The sequence below is a fragment of the Mobula hypostoma genome, chromosome 5, assembly GCF_963921235.1.
Source record: "Mobula hypostoma chromosome 5, sMobHyp1.1, whole genome shotgun sequence".
NCBI lineage: Eukaryota > Metazoa > Chordata > Chondrichthyes > Myliobatiformes > Myliobatidae > Mobula > Mobula hypostoma.
In genome coordinates, this window is record NC_086101.1 from 23,378,771 (window position 1) to 23,405,415 (window position 26,645).

Consider the following 26,645-nt stretch of genomic DNA (forward strand, 5'->3'; position numbering starts at 1 on the left):
GCTTACTGCTAGTTCGAAAGCAAAGGAATTCTGTTAAAACCATTATAAATAACACTTTATTTCAAATAAATTGTGGTACGCTACCACTGTTAGCAATGAAGAAGCGAGCGAAGGCAAAGTGAATTCACAGGATGTGCCCTGCTGGTGCACTGCAAAATCAACGCACTTGGAGTTGGAGTCGTGCTGATTGGAGTGAATGATTCGGAGGGGAGAAGACAGGACAGAGGAGTTCCGATGTCCATCCAACTAAACCCGGTATGAGGATCGATTGCCCTGGGCGCCAAGCTGAATCGGAGAGGACAAAACGGCTTCTTCGACAGTGAAATCCAGGTCCAAAGTGAATCCCTGGGTGGCGTGTTCAAGGCCAACAATGATATGCCACGGTGAGGTCCGGGTCTTAATATGAAGTACAATCCGCAGTTTGGACCATCTAGATGCCGGGCCATATAGATTGGAAAGGCAGGATGTTGAGTCAGACAAGGCTGGATCGCTCTGCGCACTGAGCTGATTTGGAGAGGTCGAGAACAGCTCCTTCAGCAGCAGTTAGATCTTGAATTTTCTCACCTGTAAACCCCAGTCAGTTTGGATTGTCAACAACATCTCGTCCACAATCTCCATCAGCACAGGTGTACCACGGGGCTGTGTGCTGAGGCCCCTGCCCGACTTGCTATACACTTATGTCTGTGTGGCTAAATACAGCTCCGATGCCACATTCAGGTTCGCCGAAAATACCACTGTCACAGGTCAAAACAAAGGTGTTGATGAATCAGTATACAGGAGGGAGATTGAAAATCTGGCTGAGTGGTGTCATGACAACAACCTCTCACTCGATGTCAGAAAGATGAAGGAATTGATTACAGACTTCAGGAGGTGGAAACCAGAGGTCCATGAGCCAGTCCTCATCAGAGGATCAGAGGCAGAGAGGGTCAGCAGTTTTAAATTCCTGGGTGCTACTATTTCAGAGGACCTGTCCTGGGTCCAGCATGTAAATGCAATTCTGAAGAAAGCCTGGCAGTGCCTGTACCATTTCCTCAGCAGTTGGCAGAGATTCAACATGACATGTAAAACTTCGACAAACTTCTATTTCTAACTTCTACACTTCTATACCTGTGTAGTGGAGAGTATATTGATTGGCTGCATCATAGCCTGGTATGGAAACACCAATGACTTTGAACAGAAAATCCTACACAAACTAGTGGATTCAGCCCAGCACATCATCCTGACCATTGAGCACATCTATATGAAACGCTGCTGTGGGAAAGCACAGGGATCCTCACCAACCAGGTCATGCTCTCTTCTCAGGTAGAAGGTACAATAGCCTCAGGACTCACACTACCAGGTTCAAGAACAGTGACTACCCCTCAACCATCAGGCTCTTGAGCAAAAGAGGATAACTACACTCAGCTTCACTTGCCCCATCATTGAAATGTTCCCACAACCAATGACCTCACTTTCAGGACTCTATCTCATTATCTCACGTACTTGTTATTTATTGCTATTTATTTATATTTGCATTTGCACAGTTGTTGTCTTCTACACTCTGGTTGATCTTTCATTGATCCTGTTATAGTTACTATTCTAGAGATTTGCAGGGTAGGCACACAAGAAAATGAATCTCAGGGTTGTATATGATGATATTTATGTACGTTGATAATAAAATTGACTTTGAACTTTGAACAATTGACACTCTGTCAAGACCCTTAGGATTTTCACACAGAACAGTACGGCACAGGAACCGGTCTGAGGCAGAGTGTCTGTGCTGGACATGATACCAAATCAATCTCATCCCTTCTGCCTGAACATGATCCATATCCCTCTATTCCCTGCAGATTCTTCTGCCTGTCTGAATGTCTCTTAAATGCCTCCCCCACTGCTGGCAGCCCGCTCCAGACACTTAGCTCTCTGTAAAATAACTTGCCCTGCACATCTCCTCTCCCATTGGCCTTCAATCTACAGCCTCTAGTTTTTGACATTTCCACACTGGGAAAAGGACTGACTGTCTACCCTATCAATTCCTCTCATAACTTTATAAACTTCTGTCAGGTATCCCCTACCCCCACTCCAGCCTCCAACACACCAGATAAAACAATCCAAGTTTGCCCGATCTCTCTTTATAGTTCATCCCCTCTAATCCAGGCAGCATCTTGGTAAAGCTTTTCTGCACTCTTTCCAAAGCCTCCACATCCTTCCTACAACTGGGCAAACAAAACAGCGCACTATATCTGTATAATGTCTGCAACTCTGCCAAATGTTCTTTTTTGTCATCAGAAAAGTTACTATCTAAATTTCCATCCAAGTCATTTCTGCATTACAAACAACAGAGGTCCCAGCACAGATACCTACAAAACACCACTAGTCACATAGTCATAGTAGTCATAGTCATACTTTATTGATCCCGGGGGAATTGGTTTTCGTTACAGTTGCACCATAAATAATAAATCGTAATAGAACCATAAATAGTTAAATAGTACTATGTAAATAATAGAAACATAGAAACATAGAAAATAGGTGCAGGAGTAGGCCATTCGGCCCTTCGAGCCTGCACCGCCATTTATTATGATCATGGCTGATCATCCAACTCAGAACCCAGCCTTCTCTCCATACCCCCTGACCCCTGTAGCCACAAGGGCCATATCTAACTTCCTCTTAAACATAGCCAATGAACTGGCCTCAACAGTTTGCTGTGGCAGAGAATTCCACAGATTCACCACTCTCTGTGTGAAGAAGTTTTTCCTAATCTCGGTCCTAAAAGGCTTCCCCTCTATCCTCAAACTGTGACCCCTCGTTCCGGACCTCCCCAACATCGGGAACAATCTTCCCGCATCTAGCCTGTCCAATCCCTTTAGGATCTTATACGTTTCAATCAGATCCCCCCTCAATCTTCTAAATTCCAACGAGTACAAGCCCAGTTCATCCAGTCTTTCTTCATATGAAAGACCTGCCATCCCAGGAATCAATCTGGTGAACCTTCTTTGTACTCCCTCTATGGCAAAGATGTCTTTCCTCAGATTAGGGGACCAAAGCTGCACACAATACTCCAGGTGTGGTCTCACCAAGGCCTTGTACAACTGCAGTAGTACCTCCCTGCTCCTGTACTCGAATCCTCTCGCTATCAATGCCAGCATACCGTTCGGCTTTTTCACCGCCTGCTGTACCTGCATGCCCACTTTCAATGACTGGTGTATAATGACACCCAGGTCTCGTTGCACCTCCCCTTTTCCTAATCGGCCACCATTCAGATAATAATCTGTTTTCCTATTTTTGCCACCAAAGTGGATAACTTCACATTTATCCACATTAAATTGCATCTGCCATGAGTTTGCCCACTCACCCAACCTATCCAAGTCACCCTGCATCCTCTTAGCATCCTCCTCACTGCTAACACTGCCACCCAGCTTTGTGTCATCCGCAAACTTGGAGATGCTGCATTTAATTCCCTCATCCAAGTCATTAATATATATTGTAAACAACTGGGGTCCCAGCACTGAGCCTTGCGGTACCCCACTAGTCACCGCCTGCCATTCTGAAAAGGTCCCGTTTATTCCCACTCTTTGCTTCCTGTCTGCTAACCAATTCTCCACCCACACCAATACCTTACCCCCAATACCGTGTGCTTTAAGTTTGCACACTAATCTCCTGTGTGGGACCTTGTCAAAAGCCTTTTGAAAATCCAAATATACCACATCCACTGGTTCTCCCCTATCCACTCTACTAGTTACATCCTCAAAAAATTCTATGAGATTCGTTAGACATGATTTTCCTTTCACAAATCCATGCTGACTTTGTCCGATCATTTCACCGCTTTCCAAATGTGCTGTTATCACATCCTTGATAACTGACTCCAGCAGTTTCCCCACCACCGACGTTAGGCTAACCGGCCTATAATTCCCCGGTTTCTCTCTCCCTCCTTTTTTAAAAAGTGGGGTTACATTAGCCACCCTCCAATCCTCAGGAACTAGTCCAGAATCTAACGAGTTTTGAAAAATTATCACTAATGCATCCACTATTTCTTGGGCTACTTCCTTAAGCACTCTGGGATGCAGACCATCCTGGCCCTGGGGATTTATCTGCCTTCAATCCCTTCAATTTACCTAACACCACTTCCCTACTAACATGTATTTCACTCAGTTCCTCCATCTTACTGGACCCTCTGTCCCTTACTATTTCTGGAAGATTAGTGCCAGTAAATTATGAGGGTGTCTGACCCTCCAAGGGAGGAGTTGTAAAGTTTGATGGCCACAGGCAGGAATGACTTCCTATGACGCTCTGTGCTGCATCTCAGAGGAATGAGTCTCTGGCTTACTCTGGAGACCTCCATCCAGAATAACAACCACGCTGAAGAGCATGGCCTCACTCATCCCGTGGTTGACACTGATCCCCGATGCCAACTCACTGGTTGCAGATGCTCATCAATCTGCAATCTGAATGTGAGTCTGAGCAGAAGATGACAACATCATCCTTGTAGATAAACACCTCCAGTGCCTGGCAAAATCACCCGTTATGCTCTTCTTCCTCATCGTCCTAATGGATTCAACAAAGCTTTTTTATGTGGCACACAGACAGGAGAGTTGGTGACCCAGCCTGACTTTTGATGGTGAAGCTACCTGTTTCCCAACATTAATTTGGACTGTATTATGATATCTGTGTGAAGCAGATGGATAACATTTCTGATTTTCTCCCCAAAACCCACTTTGGAGCAGCACAAGATGTTCCTGCAAGGTACAGCACAGGTTGGTCTGGGTGGATCATCTGTCCTAAGCCAACTTGACCCAGTTAGTGATGGCCTTGAAGAGGACCTTATAATCTATACTCAAGGGAGAAAGTGAGGGAAGTGCAAGACAGATATATTCCAAATAAGAAGAAATTTTCAAAGGGAAGAAGGACACTACCGTGGCTGACAAGTGAAGTCAGAGCCAAAGTAAAAACATCAGAGAGGGCATACAAGGAAGCCAAAGCCAGTGGGAAGACAGAGGATTGGGAAGCTTTTATAAACTTGCAGAAGGAAACTAAGAAGGTCAGTTGGAAGAAAAAGATGAATTATGAAAGGAATGTGGTGACTAATACCAAAGAAGATGTTAAAAGCTTTTTTAAGTATATAAAGGGTAAAAGAGAATTGAGGGTAGGTATAGGACCAATAGAAATTGACTCTGGAGATATTGTAATGAGAGGTGCAAAGACGGCAGTGGAAATGAAGGCATATATTGCATCAGTCTTCACAGTGGAAGACATCTGCAGTATACCAGACATTCAAGAGTGTCAGGGAAGTGAAGTATGTGCAGTGAAAATTATGACTGAGAAGGTGTTCAGGAAGCTTAATGGTCTGAGGGTGGACCAGATGGAATGCACCCTCGGGTTCTGAAGGAAGTAGCTGGAGAGATTGTGGAGGCATTAACAATGATCTTTCAAGAATCGATAGATTCTGGCATTGTACCGGATGACTGGAAAATTGCAAATGTTACTCCACTATTTAAGAAGCGTGGGCTGCAGCAGAAAGGAAACTATAGACCTGTTAGGCTGACATCAGTGGTTGGGAAGTTGTTGGAATAGATTGTTAGGGATCAGATCATGGAGTACCTGGAGGCACATGACTAGATGGTTTCCTAAAAGGAAAATCTTCTCTGGCCAACCTAATGCAAATTTTTGAGGAAATTGCAAGCAGGGTAGACAAAGGAGATGCATTAGTCGTGGTGTACTTGGATTTTCAGAAGGCCTTTGACAAGGTGCCTCACACAAGGCTGCTTAGCAAGATAAGAGCCCATAGAATTACAGGGAAGTTACTAGCATTGGTGGAGCATTGGCTGATGAGCAGAAAACAGAGAGTGGGAATAAAGGGATCCTATTCTGGCTGGCTGCCGGATACCAGTGGAGTTCCACAGGGATCAGTGTTGGGACTACTGCTTTTTATGATGTATGTCAATACTTTGGACGATGCGGTAATGGATTTGTGGCAAAATTTGTTGATGATACAAAGATACGTGGAGGAGTGGGCATTGTTGAGGAAACAGAGAGCCTGCAGAGAGACTTAGTTAGTTTAGGGGAGTGGGCAAAGAAGTAGCAAATGAAATACAATGCTGGAAAGTACATGGTCATGCACTTTGGTGGAAGAAATAAACAGGCAGACTATTATTTAGATGGGGAGAGAATTCAAAATGCAGAGATGCAAAGGGACTTGGGAGTCCTTGTGCAGGATACCGTAAAGATTAACCTCCAGGTTGAGTCAGTAGTGAAGAAGACAAATGCAATGTTGGCATTCATTTCTGGAGGTATAGAATATAAGAGCAGGGATGTGATGTTGAGGCTCAATAAGACACTAGTGAGACCACACTTGGAGTATTGTGTGCAGTTCTGGATTCCTTATTTTAGAAAGGATATACTGACATTGGAGAGGGTTCAGAGAAGGTTCACTAGAATGATTCCAGGAATGAAAAGGTTACTGTATGAGAAACGTTTGGCAGCTCTTGAGCTGTATTTTCTGGAGTTCAGGAGAATAAGGGGGCATCTCAGAGAAACATTCCGAATGTTAAAAGCCCTGAACAGATTAGATACGGCAAAGTTATTTCCCATGGTAGGGGAGTCCAGGACAAGAGGGCATGACTTCAGGATTTAATGGCGTCCATTTAAAACAGAGATGAAGAGAAATTACTTTAGGCAGAGGGTGGTAAATCTGTGGAATTTGTTGCCACAAGCGGCCATGGAGGCCAAGTCGTTGGGTTTATTTAAGGCAGAGATAGAGAGATTCTTGTTTAGCAAGGGCATCAATGGGTATGGGGAGAAGGCAAGGGAGTGGGGATGAATGGAAGAATTAGATCAGCCCATGATTGAATGGCAGAGCAGACTCGATGGGCTGAATGGCCTACTTCTGCTCCTACATCTTATGGTGTTATGTCACCGTAAAACATCTGCTTATAACTGGAATGTACAGGACAACTTCACCCAAATATAAAGGACTGGACAGGACAAGAGTTGGCACAGGATGTTGGGAATTCAGACAAGATTTAATTTGATATTTTTTTTCTTTTAGAAAATATGTCACATTTCAGTTGCTTGCAAATTTATATCCAAGTGTGTATTAAATAATGCAGATACCTTGAAACAATTCCTGGATCTGGGTCACAAACATAAATGCTGTGATATAAAATGAAGAAAGCTGCAGTTCTACGATCATCACAGTAATCACTACAAAGTCCAACGGTGAAAGACCTGCAATTAAAAACAAATCAAATAAGCAAACATGTAACAAAGCTCCAGAGAAATGTCAATGAAAACTTCCAGTGGTTGCAACAACCAAACTCTTACACTGATGTCCCAGTGAAGGGAACATGCCAATTCCCACCAGTGTGCAAATGTGTGACCCAGACCCGCACCAGCAGACCCTGTAGTAGATTAACAAGACACTGAGCTGCAATGCCAGGCTAGAATGACTAATTCACGGTGCCCACCCTATTTTACACGTGGGTCTCCAGCCCAGTCTTCTCATGTCACCTGCTGCCAATTTCTGCACTGGCTGCTCCTTCTGGTTCCAATGGCCAGACCTTAAGGAGTTCATTAAGGTCCATAGTTTTTTTCTCCCAACATCCACAACAGTTGATAATGGAGAAACCCATAAATTTCATGGTAAGTTGCAGAAATTTCCATTCCAGTTCTGACGAGTTTCCATAGCATCTGTTGTTCATAACTGGAGCTCAACGCAAGTTCTTCACTGGTGGAAATTCCTCGACAGCTGCATTCAACGTGATTGCAACCTAATTTCCCTCATTTCATGATGTGGTCAAGAGTCCATCAGAGAGGAAAAAGCTGTACGTGGCATTCATTGAACAGTCAGACATGTCGGTCACTGTCACCAGCTCCATCACTCCAGATGTTTGTGTTGGAACGTCAGATGGTGAACAGAGGAAGGAAATAGGAGTGTTTCTGACAGCTGCTTTCACTCTGCATATCTATTCACTGATTTACATAGACTGAACAATTCAGACAAATTCTGTGAATGGGAGCCACAGTGAAAATCTACTTTAACTATGCCCACCATCTTAGTGAATCTTTTCTGCACTCTTTCTAGTCTAATCACAGGCTTCCTAAAGTGTGGCTACAAGATCGGAACATAATACTCCAGGTGTGGCCTGACTAAAGATTGTACAGTTGTAACGTGACGTCCCAACCTTGTACTCAATGCCCTATCGATGAAAGCAAGCACACCGTTCACCTTCTTTACAATCCTGTCTGTCTGTGTCACCACTTCCAGGGAACTATGTCCTTGTCCTAAGTTAATTACAATCTACCAGTCAGTTGAGCTAGGTTTTGTTGTAAACTTAGACAACTTCCTTCACTGTCCACTATCACATCAATTATGCTGTTGTCCATGGATCATGTCACCTACATTTTTGTCCAAATCGTTAACGTCAATGACAAACAACAGGGGACTGAGCACCAATCACTGCAGTACACTATTTGTCATCCATTGTCACCTCTGCCCCTGACAACCATGTTAAATCTGCTTTAGTGATGTTGGTTGGGAGAATTATTTTCTTGGATACTGGGGAGAAATTTGTTGCTCTTAAGGAGACAACACCAGGTGATCCATTACATTCTCTCAGGGAACATAAATGGTTCCTGGTTTCATGTCTCATCCAAAGGCAGAGGTGTACTGGAGTGTTAAATTATGAGAGATTACACAGACTAGGTCTGCATTCCCTGCAGTTTACTCAGGTGAAATTGGAGCTTTCAAGATATTAATGGTAGATGGAAGCTATTTCCACACGTTGGGACTGAGAAACGTTACCACAGAAATTCCCTTACAAAGCACCGTTTTGATTCAGTGTTTTACTTTTTCCAGAGAGGAAATGCCCTCCACAGAAATTCAATAGTGTGCTGTGTACAGTGGTCATCCTCACACCCTAGTGGGGTTTCCACATCCACAACACTGGTGATGTCATTCCCTGTGCAACATCCTCCTGTCGGGAAACTGCAGTGTCATTAGACTGGAACTCGGAGATGCTCCTGACTACCTGCCATGGTCTCCTCTCAGTGAGTAAATGTAGCCTCAGTAACACCGTCTGAAGTCCCCATCACTTGTTTAAATGGCCAAGACCAGAATTCTGAAAATGCAAAATTGGGAGCCTTTTAAGGAGCAACAGAAGATAACTAAAAAGGCAATACGGGGTGGGGGGGCGGCGGGGGAAGATGAGGTACGAAGGTAAGCTAGCCAAAAATATAAAGGAGGATAGTAAAAGCTTCTTTAGGTATGTGAAGAGGAAAAGACCAAAGTTGGGCCCTTGAAGAGAGAAACGGGTAAAATTATTATGGGGAACAAGGAAATGACAGACGAGCTGAACAGGTACTTTGGATCTGTCTTCCCTAGGGAAGACACAAACAATCTCCCAGATGTAATAGGGGCCAGAGGACCTAGGGTAACAGAGGAACTGAAGGAAATTCGCATCAGTCACAAAATGGTGTTGGGTAAACTGACGGGACTGAAGGTTGATAAATCCCCGGGGCCTGATGGTCTGCATCCCAGGGTACTTAAGGTGGTGGCTCTAGAAATCGTGGACGCATTGGTAATCATTTTCCAATGCTCTATAAATTCAGGATCAGTTCCTGCAGATTGGAGGGTAGCTAATGTTATCCCACTTTTTAAGAAAGGGGGGAGAGAGAAAACAGGCAATTAAAGATCAGTTAGTCTGAGATCAGTGGTGGGGAAGATGCTGGAATCAATTATAAAAGCTGTAATAGCGGCATATTTGGATAGCAGTGGCAGGACAGGTCCGAGTCAGCATGGATTTATGAAGGGGAAATCGTGCTTGACTAATCTTCTGGAATTTTTTGAGAATGTAACTATGAAAATGGACATGGGAAACCAGTGGACATAGTGTACCTGAACTTTCAGAAAGCCTTTGATAAGGTCCCATATAGGAGGTTAGTGTGCAAAATTAGAGCAAATGGTATTGGGGGTAGGGTACTGACACGGATAGAAAATTGGTTGGCAGACAGGAAACAAAGAGTAGGGATTAATGGGTCCTTTTCAGAATGGCAGGCAGTGACTAGCGGGGTACCGCAAGGCTCGGTGCTGGGACCGCAGCTATTTACAATATACATTAATGATTTAGATGAAGGGATTAAAAGTAACATTAGCAAATTTGCAGATGACATAAAGCTGGGTGGCAATGTAAAATGTGAGGAGGGTATTATGAGAATGCAGGGTGACTTGGACAGGTTGCGTGAGTGGGCAGATGCATGGCAGATGCAGTTTAATGTGGATAAATGTGGGGTTATCCACTTTGGTGGCAAGAACAGGAAGGCAGATTACTATCTGAATGGTGTCAAGTTAGGAAAAGGGGAAGTACAATGAGATCTAGGTGTCCTTGTTCAACAGTCACTGAAAGTAAGCATGCAGGTAAAGCAGGCAGTGAAGAAAGCTAATGGCATGTTGGCCTTCATAACGAGGGGAATTGAGTATAGGAGCAAAGAGATCCTTCTGCAGTTGTACAGGGCCCTAGTGAGACCACACCTGGAGTATTGTGTACAGTTTTGGTCTCCAAATTTGAGGAAGGACATTCTAGCTATTGAGGGAGTGCAGCATAGGTTCACGAGGTTAATTCCCGGGATGGAGGGACTGTCATATGTTGAAAGATTGGAGCAACTGGGGTTGTATACACTGGAATTTTGAAGGATGAGAGGGGTTCTGATAGAAATATATAAGATCATTTGGGAATTGGACATGCTAGAGACAGGAAACATGTTCCCGATGTTGGGGGAGTCCAGAACCAGAGGCCACAGTTTAAGAATAAGGGGTAGACAATTTAGAACGGAGCTGAGGAAAAACTTTTTCACACAAAGGGTTGTGGTTCTGTGGAATGCTCTGCCTCAGAATGCGGTGGAGGCCAATTCTCCGGATTCTTTCAAAAAAGAGTTTGATCGAGCTCTTAAAGATAGCAGAGTGAAGGGATATGGGGAGAAGGCAGGAAAAGGGTACTGATAGTGGATGATCAGCCATGATCACAGTGAATGGTGGTGTTGGCTTGAAGGGCTGAATGGCCTACTCCTGCACCTATTGTCTATTGCAACACTTCCCTCGCACTGGTTTGGGGGATGTGGGTCCTGTAGTTACTCCCCTCAGCTTGTCCTGAGAGGGTGATATTGAGCATCCCACTGGAATCTCTCATGACGGTAACTGGGTAGAGACTCCAGGAAACTAACCCAGAGACAATAAACTACTGGTCTCTGTGTGCTGACACTGTGATATCATTGTATAATCTCAATTAATCCTCAGTCATATCCAGCACATAAGCAGCCCCTCAGGATTAGGTTGACCTGTTTCCACCTCAATACCATGGGTTCTAAAGCGAATATTATTTTGTTCTCCTTTACATTTGTGTACAAGGAAAGATTCAGCGTGATGTTAGTTGGTTAGGTTGGAATTGCCTGGAGCACAGAAGGCTGAGCAGTAACCTTAAAGAAGTTTATAAAATCTTGATGGGCATACTTAAAGGTTTTCAGTCCTTTTCTCAGGTTAAGGTAATCTAAAGCTATAGATTATGGGTTCAAAGGGTTAAGGGAGAGATTTAAAGGGGGTCCTAAGGGGTTAGTTTCTCACAGACAAGTTTGAGTTCAGAGGAAGTGGTAGAGGTAGTAACAATTACAACATTTAAAAGTTTGCTTACTATTATAATTACTATTATTATTGTTAACATTATTATTATTGTTATAACATTATTATTATTCAGCTGCATTGGATCCAGAATAATAATTATTTTCTTCTCCTTAACATTGGTGTACAAGAAAACTGCATTAAACAATTGTGAATCATAAGAGTATTAGTCACGTACCTTTAACCACAATCCAATATGTTAATGCAATGTACGTGGCGGTAAGTGACAAAGTATTACAGATCCACAGGATTAGAAAATAAAATCTGTATGCCAGATGTCCTGTGGAGAAATAAAAAAAGAATATGAATGCCATTAACAATCTATGCACACTGATTATGACACTGGAGACCATTCTGGACATCAATCAATGCTAGCTCCTCAGGGAGCAATCACAATTCCACTGTTGACCTCAGTTTAACTGTTACTCTTTCACCCCAGTTGCTACCAATGGCAAACCCTCCATCTCATCTCCCCAAATGTAAAAGACATAACAGTAAATGTCCTTGGTGAGAACTGTTCTAAACCATCAGATCCAGCAGCACCTGATTCAGCATCATCAGTCTTCCTCCCCATCACTAAATTATTTGTTCAAAGATTAACCTGAAGTGCAAGAATAATCCCTGATTTGCTCTTGTCTCTGTAATTTTGCTTCCAACAACATGTTAGATGCCCATAGATGGGTGTGACTGAGACTGTCCACCTGTCTCTGTGATTCCCTCCCATCCCTTTGCCCACTGAATCAATGTTCCCAAATGTTCCTGTTGCCCTGGTGTTGAAATTGCATCTCTCTCTCACTGGATTCTATCCCATCTCAGTTCTAATTTCAGTTTATCTACAAAGCCACCATTTGTCTGTGTCAGGCTTCATGTCTGTGGATTCACTTTCATGAGCTTCAGTTCTGAATGTTATTTGCTTACTTTTGTTGTTAGCATTTTTTCTACACATCGGGTGTTTGACAGTCTTTCTTCATGGGTTCTATTGTGTTTCTTTGTTTTGTGGCTGCCTGTAAGGAGACGGATCTCAATGATGTATATAGTATACATACTTCGATAATAAATGTACTTTGAACTCTGATGTACCATCCCCGTTCTAATCCTGCCCAGCTTGTTCAATTAATCCTATTCACTGCCAACTTCTCTTCCAGGACAAATGTTAACTGACATTGTTAATGGTTCCTTCTCCTCAGATATTGATCCTCCTACTTTGGAATCTCCCATCATCACCTCTCTGCATTGAAATAAAAGCAAAATCCTGCAGCTCAGCCATGGCAACGTCACTGTCTGGTCATTCAAATCCATCCGGTTGCCTGGTGACTGGAGCTGAACACAATGTCTTCAATGTGTCCAAAACAATATAGTGACTGGAAAACCCCACGTGTTGAGAATCTGAAATACACTCAGTGGCCACTTTATTAGGTACCCCTGTATACATGTTCGTTAATGTGAATATCTAATCAGCTAATCATGTGGCAACAACTCAATGCATAAAAGCATTCAAACATTGTCATGAGGTTCAATTGTTATTCAGACCAAATACTAGAATGGGGAAGAAATGTGATCTAATTGACTTTGATTGCGGAGTGATTGTTGGTGCCAGATATGGTGGTTTGAGTATCTCAGAAACCGCTGATCTACTGAGATTGTCATGCACAACTGTCTCTGGAGTTTACAGAGAATGGTCCAAAAATCAAAGTAAAACATCCAGTGAGTGACAGCTCTGTGGCTGGAAGTGCTTTGTCAGAGAATGGCCAGACTGTATCAAGCTGACAGGAAGGTGACAGTAATTCAAATAACCACGTGTTACAACAGTGGTGTGCAGCAGAATATCTTTGACAGACAACATATCGAACCTTGAAGTAGATGGGCTACAGCAGCAGAAGACCATGAACACACACTCAGTGGCCACTTTGTTAGGTACAGGAGGCAGCTGATAAAGTGGATACTGAGTGTACCATAGAAAATGCTGGAGGTACTCAGCAGTACAGCAGCATTTATGCAGAGATTTTGATGTTTCTAGTCACAGAGAAGAGTGAGAGAAATTCTTAGAACTAGAAGAGAGAAAGAAAAACAATGGTGTACGATACACAGCAGTTGCTGGAAATCGGGAATAAGAAAGAATTCTAGGTTTCCATTTCTGCATTTGTGGAGAGTGGAAAACAGAGTTATGGTTAGACACTCTGATCTTGTATCAGAAGTGGTCAGTTCTAATATAAACTGGAATGGCTGGTTATCTGAAATTGATGAATTCATTATTGCAGCTCTTGGGACTCAATGTGGAATAAGGGATGCTGCTCCTCAATGGGCTTTGCTGGAACTGGAGAAGAGATTAAAGACGGAAAATCAGAGAGAAAACTAAAGTGATGGGCAACTGGAAGCTCACTGTTACCCTCGGTGTTCTGCAAAGTGGTCATACAACCTGTAATGGTTTCTCCAATGTGCAGGAAACTGCTGTGAGGACACAGAATTGGGAGTACAAGTCACTCACTGCTTTACCTGGAGGGGTTATAAGTGTGCCAGGAATGGAGAAAGGGAAGAGGTAATAAAGCAGGTGTTGCATCTTCTTTGCTTCTGGGAGACAGTGGTGTCCCATGTGGAAAACTGCATTGGAAAGAGAGGTTCTTTCAAAATAAACTTTTGCAAACACCCAAGAGAAATTGCCACCAAGTCTGACAGAAAGAGCCACATATTCTGTACGCTCGCTAGAAAGTCTGAGAGACAACTGCTCAAAGCCCCAAACACTAGATGGGGAGTAGAACTCTCTTCATAACTCTACTGTATATGTGAATGAGGTCCCTATTTCCAAAGGCACAGCCACCATCAGGATGAAAGGGCATCTTTCCCTCAGTCCCACCTCTAAACAGACTTGGGGACACAGTGAGTTGAGACAACACAATGCAGCAAACACAAGTGAATGAAGACGGATCCTCTCATCGCCACTTCTCCCAAATATCTTCTGCAGTTTGGTCAGAGGTGACCCCAGGACTGTTTCAGGTATTCCGTGTCACTGCAAAGCACCTCAAAACTGGAAAAATGGGCAATATCATCCCACAGGTCACAGGGTCAGAGGGGAAGTGGGGTGGGGGGAGTTGTCAGTGGTGAATTGATTTCCCACATTTTCCCTTGTTTATGTTAAAGTTCATTCAGGTTTACTGGGTGGCATCTGAAAGGTCATGCAAGAGCAAATTAATCAATGACAGATACCTCCGAGAGTTTTCCACCTCCACTGGTCCGGTAACATGGCTGAATGAAGAGATGGTGCAGAAATCACCTGTCCTGCAATCAATGTGGCAATCATTATAATGTCCTTGAGGGAAAGCCCTGAAATTAAAATTAAATTCAAATCATTAAACATCTCATGGGCAGTGGATGACAAATGATGCAACAGCCATAATGTTTCATAATTTCCAGCTGAGAAGGGAATGTTCCAACCCCCGTCTAAACTCACAGATCTCTGACCCAGGCTGACACCAACTGACTCTACTCTGAGAATCATTAATCACTACACATCGTTATACCAGTCAAGAATGGATTATTCAGATTGATTTATTTGTCTGATCTATATCACAACGTACAATGAAATGTATTGTTTGCATTAACAACCAACACAACCTGAGGATGTGCTGAGGGCAGGGCAGTCTGCAAGTGTCACCACACACTCCGGCGCTACTTTCCACCTGACGTTAGGGGCTGCTACACAAATGCACATGTGGGCAGTTTGTTCTAATTGATTGGTGAAGTGCATTATCTGCCTCTTGATCCATCCCAAGAGTTGGAAGAATGAGAAGAGCATACAAACTCAAGGAGCCGTTTCTAAAAGGATTACACCAAGAGATTTGTAGGAAGGATTAAAAATGTAGTTTAACAAAGATAGGATCTTTGGCTTCATGAATAGAGGCATAAAGAGGAAGGAAGTCACAGTAAAACTTCCAAAAACCAGTTGGGGATTTTTTTATGCACAGTAGTGGACAGGATCTAGAATTCATAGTCAGGAATAGTCATGGCTCCGTCTATCTAAGTGGACAATGGAAGAGCCTGTTCTGGGACGCAGACTTGGGCGATAAATATGGAGATCCTGGGCTGCCCAGACAGCGAGATCCCCCTCTCGGCCTCGCGGATGTGGTCCAAAGGAATGCAAAGCAGTACATCTGGCATCAGCTTGGCTGCAGCAGCTGCCAGGAGGTGACGTAACACGTCATCCAACTACCTTAGGGGCTCCACTCTGGACTTGTGTAGGGTTTACTCCTTAGCCTTCTCTTCTCCCGAAGATACCCACAAGGCATTGGGATCCGTAACCCTGGATACGGGCCCATACCGGGTACTGTCAGCCGGATCCAGCTGAGGCAGGGTCGTCTCGCCCTGTAGTAGTAACATATGGAGCCACTACCCACTACTGAAGGGATATTGAACTGTAGTTTCATAAGGTGGCTGAATAATTCTCTGTAAGAAAGGATTTACAGAGCTGTGGGGAGAGGACAGAATAATAGGATTCAGTAGTTTGCTCAGTGACAGAAAAAATCCATTCTTAAAGGGCTGAATGGCTTCCTACTCTGCAATAACTATTCTGGGATTCTGTGAACAGAATTAATTCAGCTTTTGCCTCTCTCTGCTGCAGCACTGATTTGCTTTGGCTGCATTCAATAGCCCACCAATATGGTCTATATTTTAACTGCAAAATGTCATTTATAAATGAAGCTCACCTCGCAACATTAAGGTGTAGCTTGTCTGGATGGAGCTGACAGGATTGGTTGTGATGCAGGTGTACACTCCACAGTCTTCAGATGAAGCACTTGGGATAACAAGTGTTCTGTTTTCATCTGTTAGTTGGTGACGCTGGGAGATTTCCCCTCCATTCTTTTGCCACTGATACACATTAGAATCTCCAAAGACATCACAGGTGAGTTCGACCGTGAAACCCGGTGATTCGATGTTGGTAAATATGGAACCTTCTGACAGCTCATCTAAAGGAGAGAATATGAAACCATGATAGTCCTATCTTGATGTAGAATGCAATCTTAGCATGTGACATTGCACCAGATATGTACAAAGGTACGAAAATACAGTCGGTTCTACACATCAAATATATACACAACAATGGAAATAAAAGCCATTTAACACTCGATCCTGCTCTGCCATTGCACAAGATCACAGCTAACCTGATGGTAGATATTCCCATCTCCCACAATAATAGTTCACCTTTCTGTTTATCCAGGATCCATCTACCTCTGCCTCAAAAATATTCAAGATTCCAAACCATCTTCTTCAGAGCTGTGGAAGCAAAGACTCAAAACTGTTTCATCTCTGTTTTAGATGTTCATTTGCTAGTTCATAGATGTGCCAGTCAGAGCAGGAATAGGATGATGGTACAGATGAATGAGTGGCTCAGGAAGTGATGTTTGAAACTTTTCCCTATTTAGGTAATGTCCACACTATCGATCTTTTTACCAAAATCCATTATCATACATTTCACAACACTGTATTACATCTGCCACTTTTTTGCCCATTCTTCCAATCTGTCATAGTCCTGCTGCAATCACACTGCTTCTTCAGCACGATCTACCCCTCCAACTATCTTCGCATCATCTGCAAACTTTGTCATAAAGCCATCAATTCCATTATCTAAATTACTGACAAACAATGTGAAAAGTAGCAGTCCCAATACCGACACCCCCCCCCCACAAACACCACTCATCACTGGCAGCCAACCAGAAAAGGCCCCTTTTATTCCTAGTCACTGCCACCTGCCTGCCAGCCATTCTGCTAACCATTGCTGAATCTTTACTCTAACACCATCAGGTGTTATCTTCTAAAAAAAAGCCTTATTTGTAGTACTTTATAAAATGCCTTCTGAAAATCCAGGCAAATGACATCCACTGCCTCTCCTTTGTCCACATTGCTTGTTCCTTCCTCGAACAACTCTAACAAAATTGTCAAGGAAGATTTCCCTTCATAGAAACCAGGCTGACCTTGACTTATTTTATCATTAGTCTCCAAATACCTTGAAACCTCATCCTTAATAATAGACTCCAACATGTTCCCAACCACTGAGGTTTAGCAAACTGGACTACAATATCCTTTCTTTTGTCTTCTTCCTCCCTTCTTAAGGGGAACTGGCCAAAATTGACTGGAAAGGGACACTAGCAGGAAGGACAGCAGAGCAGCAATGGCTAGAGTTTCTGTGAAAAATGAAGGAAGTGCAAGGCAAATATATTCCAAATAAGAAAAAAATTATTGAATGGAAGAAGGACACTATTGTAGCTGACAAGTGAAGTCAGAGCCAAAGTAAAAACAAAACAGAGGGCATACAAGGAAGCCAAAGCTAGTGGGAAGATAGAGGATTGGGAAGATTTTAAAAACTTGCAGAAAGAAACTAAGGTCATTAGGAAGGAAAAAATGAATTATGAAAGGAAGCTGGTGACTAATATCAAAGAAGATACTGAAAGTTTTTAAAAAATATATAAAGGGTAAAAGAGAGTTGAAGGTAGATATAGGACCAATACAAAATGATGCTGGAGCCTTTTCAATAAGATTCTGGTCCTGTTGTTTCAGAGAACATTGTCAGGTTTGTTGCTATTTTGTCAGCCAGGCTCGAAATATTTCTCATTGATCACCTTCTCCAGGGGCTGAATGTTTATGTCAGAAACAGGGTTTAAACAAGATTAATGTGATCATTGTGGGCATTGTATGGATTTCAAAAACATAAACAGAGACACCAATCTTAATTCTTTTTATATCCTCCATCTTCCTCCCTGGTCAGTTTCCCGAAATTCTAGTCCTTATCTCAGTACCTGGATTTACCAAACAGAATGGAAAAGTTTATTACAATACATGGCTGACTTCACAGTGCAGACAATGGTCATATCACACATAAACATGCCAATAAAAATTTGGTGGGGTGGAATTCGGCAGCTCCAGGAGCTTACTGTATATTTTAAAATTAATATTAATCTTGTCTTCCCTGTTTTTAAAACTCTTAATGGTTTGTGACCAGAGTACATCACAGAATCATTTTCCTTTCATAATCCTGCTCAGGCTCTCAGGTTTTCTGCCACCGGTCTCTTAAAATGTAAAAAAAAAACTCCTTCAGAAGAAAATAGGCAGGTCAGCTTTTTTGAACTACGCTCCTAAACTGGGGAACTCAATACCTAAAACTATAAGGGACTCAGACTTAGCTGATGCATGTAAATGACAGATTGAAATCTATTTATTTAACTTTGCTTTCAACAAACATTGTTTTGTCTTTTATTTCCATGTTTGTTTTTAATTTTATTCTTCATATTTGTACTTTTATCCCATTGCAAAGCACTTTGAACTACAAATGTTTGTACATCATCTGTGTGAAAAGTGCTTGAAAAATAAAGTTCTTCTTATAATTAATATCATTGTTATTGAAGTTTCTTCCATCATGTCATGCCTCATTCCCCATTTCCCACACTAATCTAATGCATTTTCCCTCCCCCCCATCTCTTCTCATGCTACTTTTTCCATTTCTCCACCTTTTCCATCCATCCACACTTTCACTTCACAACTATTTCCTTCTGTTCTCTCCAACAGAAAACCCAAGCCTCAGGTTTGACAAACAGTTCTTCTTCTCTCATCCCACCAGTGCAGCAATGAATGTTGCATCAAATCCCGAACGGGCTCCTCCTTGGGATGACAGGTACATCACAGTGATGGGGGTTGAATGACGGCTGCATTCAATATCTGCCACCTCAGAGTTTATGCAATCAGGTGAGGTGCCCAACTTAGCCTACACTGGAAAATACAACCTCAAAAACTATGATGAATTCTGTACCCAATCACATCCTGAATAAACACATGGATGAAAGAAAAATGGGTGTCTACGTGGGAGGGAAGGATTGGATTTATCTTAGAACAGGTTAAAAGGTCAGCATAACATTGTGGGCCAAATGGCCTGAACTGTGTTGTACTGTTCTATGTTCTATGAAACATAAAGCTACCTACCAAAGAGGCGTAGTTGTATTCTTCTCAGCTCTTGTCCATCCACAATGAAGGTATAATCTCCTTGGTCACCACGTTCTGCTTCATTCACAGTCAGAGCACCATTAGAAGTATTAAAGTGCAGACGAAACTTGAACTGGTCACTCGGTTCCACTGAGCCGTGACCTGGGACATGATGCAAAATGCTCCTGCTGATGAAGGTCCAAACTATTTCACTCTTGCTGGGGTCAACTTTGAGTTCAGGATCCAGTAAAACTGCTGAGACAAGGAGACCAACCTCTTCTTTAACTTTATCTGTTAATAAAAATAATTGTACTCATTTAAAATGTGGTGGCTGTGAAACACTGAAATAGAGAACTTTGTGAAACTACAGCAAATGAGAACATACTACCGAAAAGATATTTTGGCACTCTTACTGGGGTTACAGAAACTCGTCTTTCAGACAAGAGTGTGTGAAAATTCCTTCTGGCCCAGCCTCCCACCTCAAACCCCTCATCAACTTTAGCTGATCCAACACTCTCACACTACACCTGTTCAAGCCAGATCCCACTGCTTCTGATCTACACCGACTCCAAAACTGGCAATTCACTGGTTTCTAAATTCTCTATTCTCCATTTCCCAGATAGTTGAATTGCCTCAACTTCAGATTTCTCTGAGGCTCATTCATCCCCTTTTCAGGAACATCTCTCAGTTTCAACACCTTGGCAAACTGTTGACAGGTAGAACTTCAGCACGTAGTAGTACCTGGTGCCCATGTATTTGTGTTCCACACACAACCTGATGCAGCGACACATGAAGTTAGTTATCAGGGCGAGGGTTATATTGGGTACATTTTTGCTCCCGTTATACAGGGATTTGTGCATTGTGATCTGCGTCTCACCCACTCCATCTTGGACTCCCAGATGAACCTGAAAACAGATTGGGTGATACTCAAGCTGGAGGAGTGGGGCATGGGCAACACTTGTACCAAGTACAGCAGCCTGAGAGCCCCGCACATCTGATGACCAGGTTCTTCCCAGATATTGATAGGGAGCACCCTCCCCACAGTCCCAATTTCAGTCTTATTTTCTCAGTCCAGTCCAGGCAATTATTCAAAGCTCAAAATACAAAGTAAATTTATTATCAAAGTACATAGATGTAACCATATACAACAATAAGATTTATTTTCTTGCAGGCATTCACAGTAACAAGAAACACAAATGACTTAAAGAATGACCTGCCGCATGCAATGTGTATAAGACAAAAATCTGTGCAAATACAAAAAAAAATAATAGTAATAAATAAGCAATAAATATCAAGAACATGAGATTAATAGTCTTTGAAAGCAAGTCCATTGGTTGTACGAATATTACAGTGATGGGGCAAGTGAAGTTGAGTGAAGTCATCCCCTTTGGTTCAAGAGCCTGATGATGGTTGAGGGGTAATAACTGTTCCTGAACCTGGTGGTGTGAGTCCTGAGGCTCCTGTAATTCTTCCTGATAGCAGCAGTGAGAAGAGGGCACAACCTGGGTGGTGGGAGTCCCTGATAATGAATGCTGCTTTCCTATAACAGCACTCTGTGTAGATATGTTCAGTGGTCGGGAGGGCTTTACCCATGATGGTGGACTGGACTGTATCCAATACTTTTTGGAGGATTTACCATTTGAAGGCATTGGTGTTTCCATAGTGACACAACTGTGACACAACTGGTCCATATACTCTCCACCACACACCTCTAGAGGTTTGTCAGAGTTTTAGATGTTATGCCAAATCTTTGTGAACTCCTGAGGAAGTGGAGGCTGATTTATCACCACGTTTGACTCAGCCTACGACAGTGGTGTTGTCAGCAAACTTGAAAGTGGCGTTGGAGCTGTACGTAGCCACACAGTCGTCAGTGTAAAGTGAGTAGAGTAGGGGTGAAGCACACAGATCCTGTGGTTCTCCTGTGCTGATGGAGATTGTGGGGGAGATCTTCCTGCCAGGTACAGCACAGGTTTGGTCCGAATGGATCACCCATCCCAGAACAGACTTGACCCCATGGGTGATAGCCTCAGACAGGAGCTTATAGTTTACATTCAACAGTAAAATGGGTCTCCAGTTTTTGATGTCATCCCTTTGCCCCTCTTTCTTATATCTGAGGGGAATGATGCCCTTCCTCATGGAGTCTGACATGCTGCCAGCTGGAAGTATTCCATTGTACACTCCAGCAGGTTCGGGCCCATCAGTCCCGCATAGCCGAGTACAACTCAGTCAGTAAACCATCACCATCCTTCTGAAGGGGTGCTGAAGGCATTGTGCAGCTTGTCTATTTTAACTGTTTTCATCAGGGATCTGGAGGTGCTGTCCAGCCTGCTGTCGGCACTACCCGCTGTATCGATGACGCAGTTGAAGTCACCAACCAGAATGACCAGCTGTGACGTCACCGGCAGTGGTGGGAGCGGCTCGAGGATGGCCAGTCTCTCGCTCCGCACGGGTGAGGTGTACGTGTTAATTAACTAGAGCAGAGTGTTTCAGTACATTATGTATGCCACAAGGAGCCACAACCATCAACCACCTCTCTGACTTGGGTGATTGAGAAGTTGTCACCCTGTAACAGAATTCCTGGCCAGAAGGATGACAATCGTTGCCCCCAAACACACAGACAGACCATGGGGCCACCATCACAACCAACTCTGGTAGATGCAGAGTGTGTTTGCCCACACTCCTGTAAAAAACTCACGTCAGCCTTGACCTTGGCCAGTTATTGTAAGGTGTTGACACATCACACTGTTCTCTTTACACTGATCACATTCAAAGATGCCAGTTTTACTTCTTTGATTAGTTCTTGAGTTACATTTCTTGTCCAGGTCACTCAGCCTGATCCATGATGGACATCCTTCTCTTTTGAGGCTGTGCCCTCTGGTCCTCGATTCTGCCATGAAAGCAAACATCCTCTTCACATCCACTCCATCTTGGCCTTTCAACATTTGATAGGTTTCAATGAGATCCTCCTCATTTTTCTAAATTCCTCTGAGTACAGGCCCAGAAACTCCAATCACTACTCATATGATAACTCTTTCATTCCAGTAATAATTCTTGTGAAACTCCTCTGAACCCTCTCCAACGTCAGCACATCCTTTCGTCAATAAGGGGTCCAAAACTAATCACAATACTCCAAGTGAGGCCTCATCAGTAATTTATACAGCACCAGCATTACATCCTTACTTCTATGTTCTAGTGCTCTTGAAACGAATGCGAACATCTAAATCAATTTCCAAACCACCAATCCAACCTACAAATTAACCTTTCAGGAATCCTTGAGGACTCCCAATTCTGTCTGCACTTCAGATTTTTTCATTTTTCCCTCATTTAGAACATAATCTATGTTTTTAATCCTTCTACCAAAGTGCATGACCATACAATTCCTGACACTGTATTCCATCTGACACCTCTCCAAATCTGTCAAAGTCCTCCCGCAGCCTCTCCGCTTCCTCAACACTACCTGCCCCTCCACCTTCAACTGACAGTTTCAGGCGACTGAAAATAATCATTGAATCAGAATCAGCTTTAATATCACAGATATGAAATTTGTTGTTTTACCACAGCAGTACATTGTAACACATAATAATAATAAGCTATAAATTACAATCAGTATATGTAAAAAATAAATTAAATGAACAGTGCGAAAAGAGAGCAAAAAAAGTGAGGCAGTGTTCATGGGTTCATTGTCCATTGAGAAATCTAATGGCAGAGGGGAAGAAACTGTTGCTGAAATGCTGAATGTGTGTCTTCAGCCTCCTGTACCCCCTCCTTGATGGTAACAATGAGAAGAGGGCATGTCCTGGATGATAGGGCTCCTTAATGATGGAAACCATCTTTTTGAAGCATCACCTTTTGAAGGATCCTTGATACTAGGTCAGTGCCCATGATGGAGCTGGCTGAGTTTCCAACTTTCTGCTGCTTTTTCTGATCCTGAGCAGTGGCCCCTCCATACCAGACGGTGATGCAACCAGTGAGAATGCTCTCCACGTACGCTTGTAGAAACTTGCATGAGTCTTTGATGACATACCAAGACTCCACAAACTCGTAATGAAACATAGCCACTGTTGTGCCTTCTTTGTAATTGCATCAATATGTCGGGCCAGGACAGATCTTCTGTGGTTTTGACACCCAGGAACTTGAAACTGCTCACCCATTCCCAGATGAGGACTGGCTTGTGTTCCATTGACTTTACCTTCTTGAAGTCCACAATCAATTCCTCGGCCTTACTTACGTTGAGTGTAAGGTGGTTGTTGTCACACCACTCAACCAGCTGATCTACCTCACTCTTGTACGCCTCCTTGTCACCAACAGTGGGCTGAGCATTCATTCGAGATGTGTTCGAGCGTTGATTGTGTGATGAGAGGAGAATCAGATTCTCTGCAGAAATTCTGCTGTTTCTATATCACCAGCTTCAATGTCTCTTCGAGGACTCAGTTGATGAGTCACAGCAGAGGTTATCCTACTTAGACTTTGATGGAAATAAAAATCACAGATCATAGTTTTTACGGCAGATTCTGCCATTAATAAATCACACACTACATCACAAATATCTGAAACTTCTTACCAATGACAAGCAACTCCATTATTTTCAACTCTTTCCCATCAACAGAGAAGGTGTAATCTCCTTGGTCACTGGCATTTAATCTGCTTATCGTCAGTGCACCACTCAAAGCGTTGAATTGTAAACGGTCCTTGAACTGTTCACTTGGTTCCAATGTGGAGTGACGTGGGATGTACATCAAAATAACATCAAGGCTTTTGTTGCTGGCTTTGAAAGTCCAACGGATTTCATTCTTGCTGGAATCAACGATGATTTCAGGATCCAGTAAAACTGATGAACCAAGGACACCAACCACTTCTTCCTTTTCAGCTGATCAGAATAAAAAGAAAATATAATCATTTAAACTGTAGAGCAGGTGAAAGTGAGACAATTACAGCAGAGGAGTAATATTACATGAACAGATGTTATTGGACATTTTACTGCAGTTTCAGGGCCAAACTGTGTAGGGCAAGTTGATCTGTAGCCTTGATCACCTGGACAATACGAATATTTATGTCAGGATGCTGTTTATTGACTTCAGCACAGTGTTTAACATAATCATTCCCACAGCTCTGATTGAAAACCTCCAAAACCCGGGCTGCTGTACCTCACTCTGCAACTGGATCATTGACTTCCTCACTGGAAGACTACAATCTGTGTGGATCAGAAATAACATCCCCACCTCGCTGACAATCAACATTGGCACACCTCAAGGATGTGTGCTTAGTTCATTGCTCAACTTGCTCATTAAGGACCCAATCATCCAGGATATGCTCTCTTGTTATTGCTACCACTAGGAAGGGGGTACAAGACCCTGAAGGCACGCACTCAACATTTCAGGAACAGCTTCCTCCCCTCTGTCATCAGATTTCTCAATGGATATTGAAACCATGAAGACTACCTACTAATTTTTTGGCCCAACTTATTTAGTGGCTGCATGGCAGTATTGTAGTTAGCACAATGCTTTACAGTACCGGCAGGTTCTGCCGGTGCACCCAGGAACAATTCTGGCTGGAGTCTGTCAGTAGTTTGTACATTTTCCCTGTGACTGCGTGGATTTCCTCTGGGTGCTCTGATTTCCTCCCACAGTCCAAAATTGGGAGGCTAATTGGTCTTTATAAATAGTCCCACGATTGGGCTCGGGATGCATCGGAGGTTGCTGGGTGATAGGAGGAAGATTAGGCCATTTGGACTGTCACGTGACCGGCAACAATGAATATAGAATTGAGTCAGGTTCTATAAACAAATAAACATTTATTAAACTCAGCTCAAAATTAGCAAAAAGATAAACAAACGAAAACATTAACCGGAAGTAAACTGCTATGCGGCCATCTAACAAATCACCACTCAGTACTAGTTCTTAAAGCAGTAAATGCAAAAACAGTTATTAAAGTGTAAATTCAAACACAGTTCTTAGAAAGGTAAATTCAAAAGTCCAAGAGATTTACACAGTCAATTAGGAGAGACTTTCCTGAAGTAAAGAATTCCTCAAAGACACGACGTCACTGCCAATCCCAGCCGGATCCTGCCTTGCCCGCAGGATTCATGACGACGGAAACAAAATGGTTTAAAGGCACTGACCTTTCCCTCTGGATACTAGATACTGCACAGCCTTTTCTACTGCTTTTATCAGAGGCTATCTCATGCAGACCACTCTTTCTTGAATAAATTCAATAATGGTCGATCCTATCCAAAACTGCTGAATGACTCCTTCAGGTTCCCGTCTTCACTCTCCAATATTACTGAAAAGGTACATCAACCAAACCTGGCAGCGATTGCTTAAACTGCTGGCCCAACACTTTTGTACCTTACAATAGAACGTAAAACTCTATTTTAAATCAGAACTGTGTCATATGGCAAATATGCAGTGGAGCGGAGTATCTGGCTGACATTCTAACTGGTAAACTAACTGCATCACCAGGGGATTACACTTATATACCTGATGAGAACAGGTCATCACGTGACCTCCACATCGGCGGGAAAATTACATTACATGACCTCCGCAAGACCATTACATCATCCTCATAAGACAGTCACAAGGTATCCATGGAGTATGTAACAGGACCATCAAGTCTGCTCTGCCATTTCATCATGGCTGATCCAATTTTCCTCTCAACCCCAATCTCCGGCCTTCTCCATTTATCGCTTCATGCCCTGACCAGTCAAAAATCTATCAAACTCTGCCTTAAATATACATAAAAGTCTAGCGTCCATAGCTTCTGCTGGCAAAGAATTCCACAGATTCTCCAGTCTCTGGCGAATGAAATTCCTCCTTTTCTCTGTTCGAAAAGGATTCTCCTCTATTTTGAGGCTGTGTCTTCTGGTCTTAGACACTCCCACCAAGGGAAACATCCTTTCCACATCCACTCTATCAAAACCTTTCACCATTCAATAGCTTTAAATTAGGTCACCCCTCATTCTTCTAAATTCTAGCGAATGCAGGCACAGAGCCATCAAACACTCTTCATGTGACAAGCCATTTAATCCCATGATAATTCTTGTGAA

The 26,645-nt window shown here is 42.9% G+C and overlaps 1 protein-coding gene across 3 annotated transcripts in view; it reads right to left on the bottom strand.

Moving 5' to 3' along the window:
- Positions 1–26,645, bottom strand: part of LOC134346684 (uncharacterized) — a 90,699-nt gene that overhangs the window by 47,338 nt on the left and 16,716 nt on the right. For all 3 annotated transcript variants that reach the window (XR_010017987.1, XM_063048192.1, XM_063048191.1), the window contains exons 2-7: positions 24,165–24,470; positions 19,604–19,894; positions 16,339–16,599; positions 14,843–14,959; positions 11,820–11,921; positions 7,087–7,200 (exon numbers count right to left, since the gene is read on the bottom strand). Coding sequence is in view for 2 of the 3 variants with exons in the window: in XM_063048192.1 (XP_062904262.1) it covers positions 7,087–7,200; positions 11,820–11,921; positions 14,843–14,959; positions 16,339–16,599; positions 19,604–19,894; positions 24,165–24,470 (1,191 nt within the window). In the remaining variant the exon portion in view is untranslated. The remainder of the gene's footprint in view (positions 1–7,086; positions 7,201–11,819; positions 11,922–14,842; positions 14,960–16,338; positions 16,600–19,603; positions 19,895–24,164; positions 24,471–26,645) is intronic.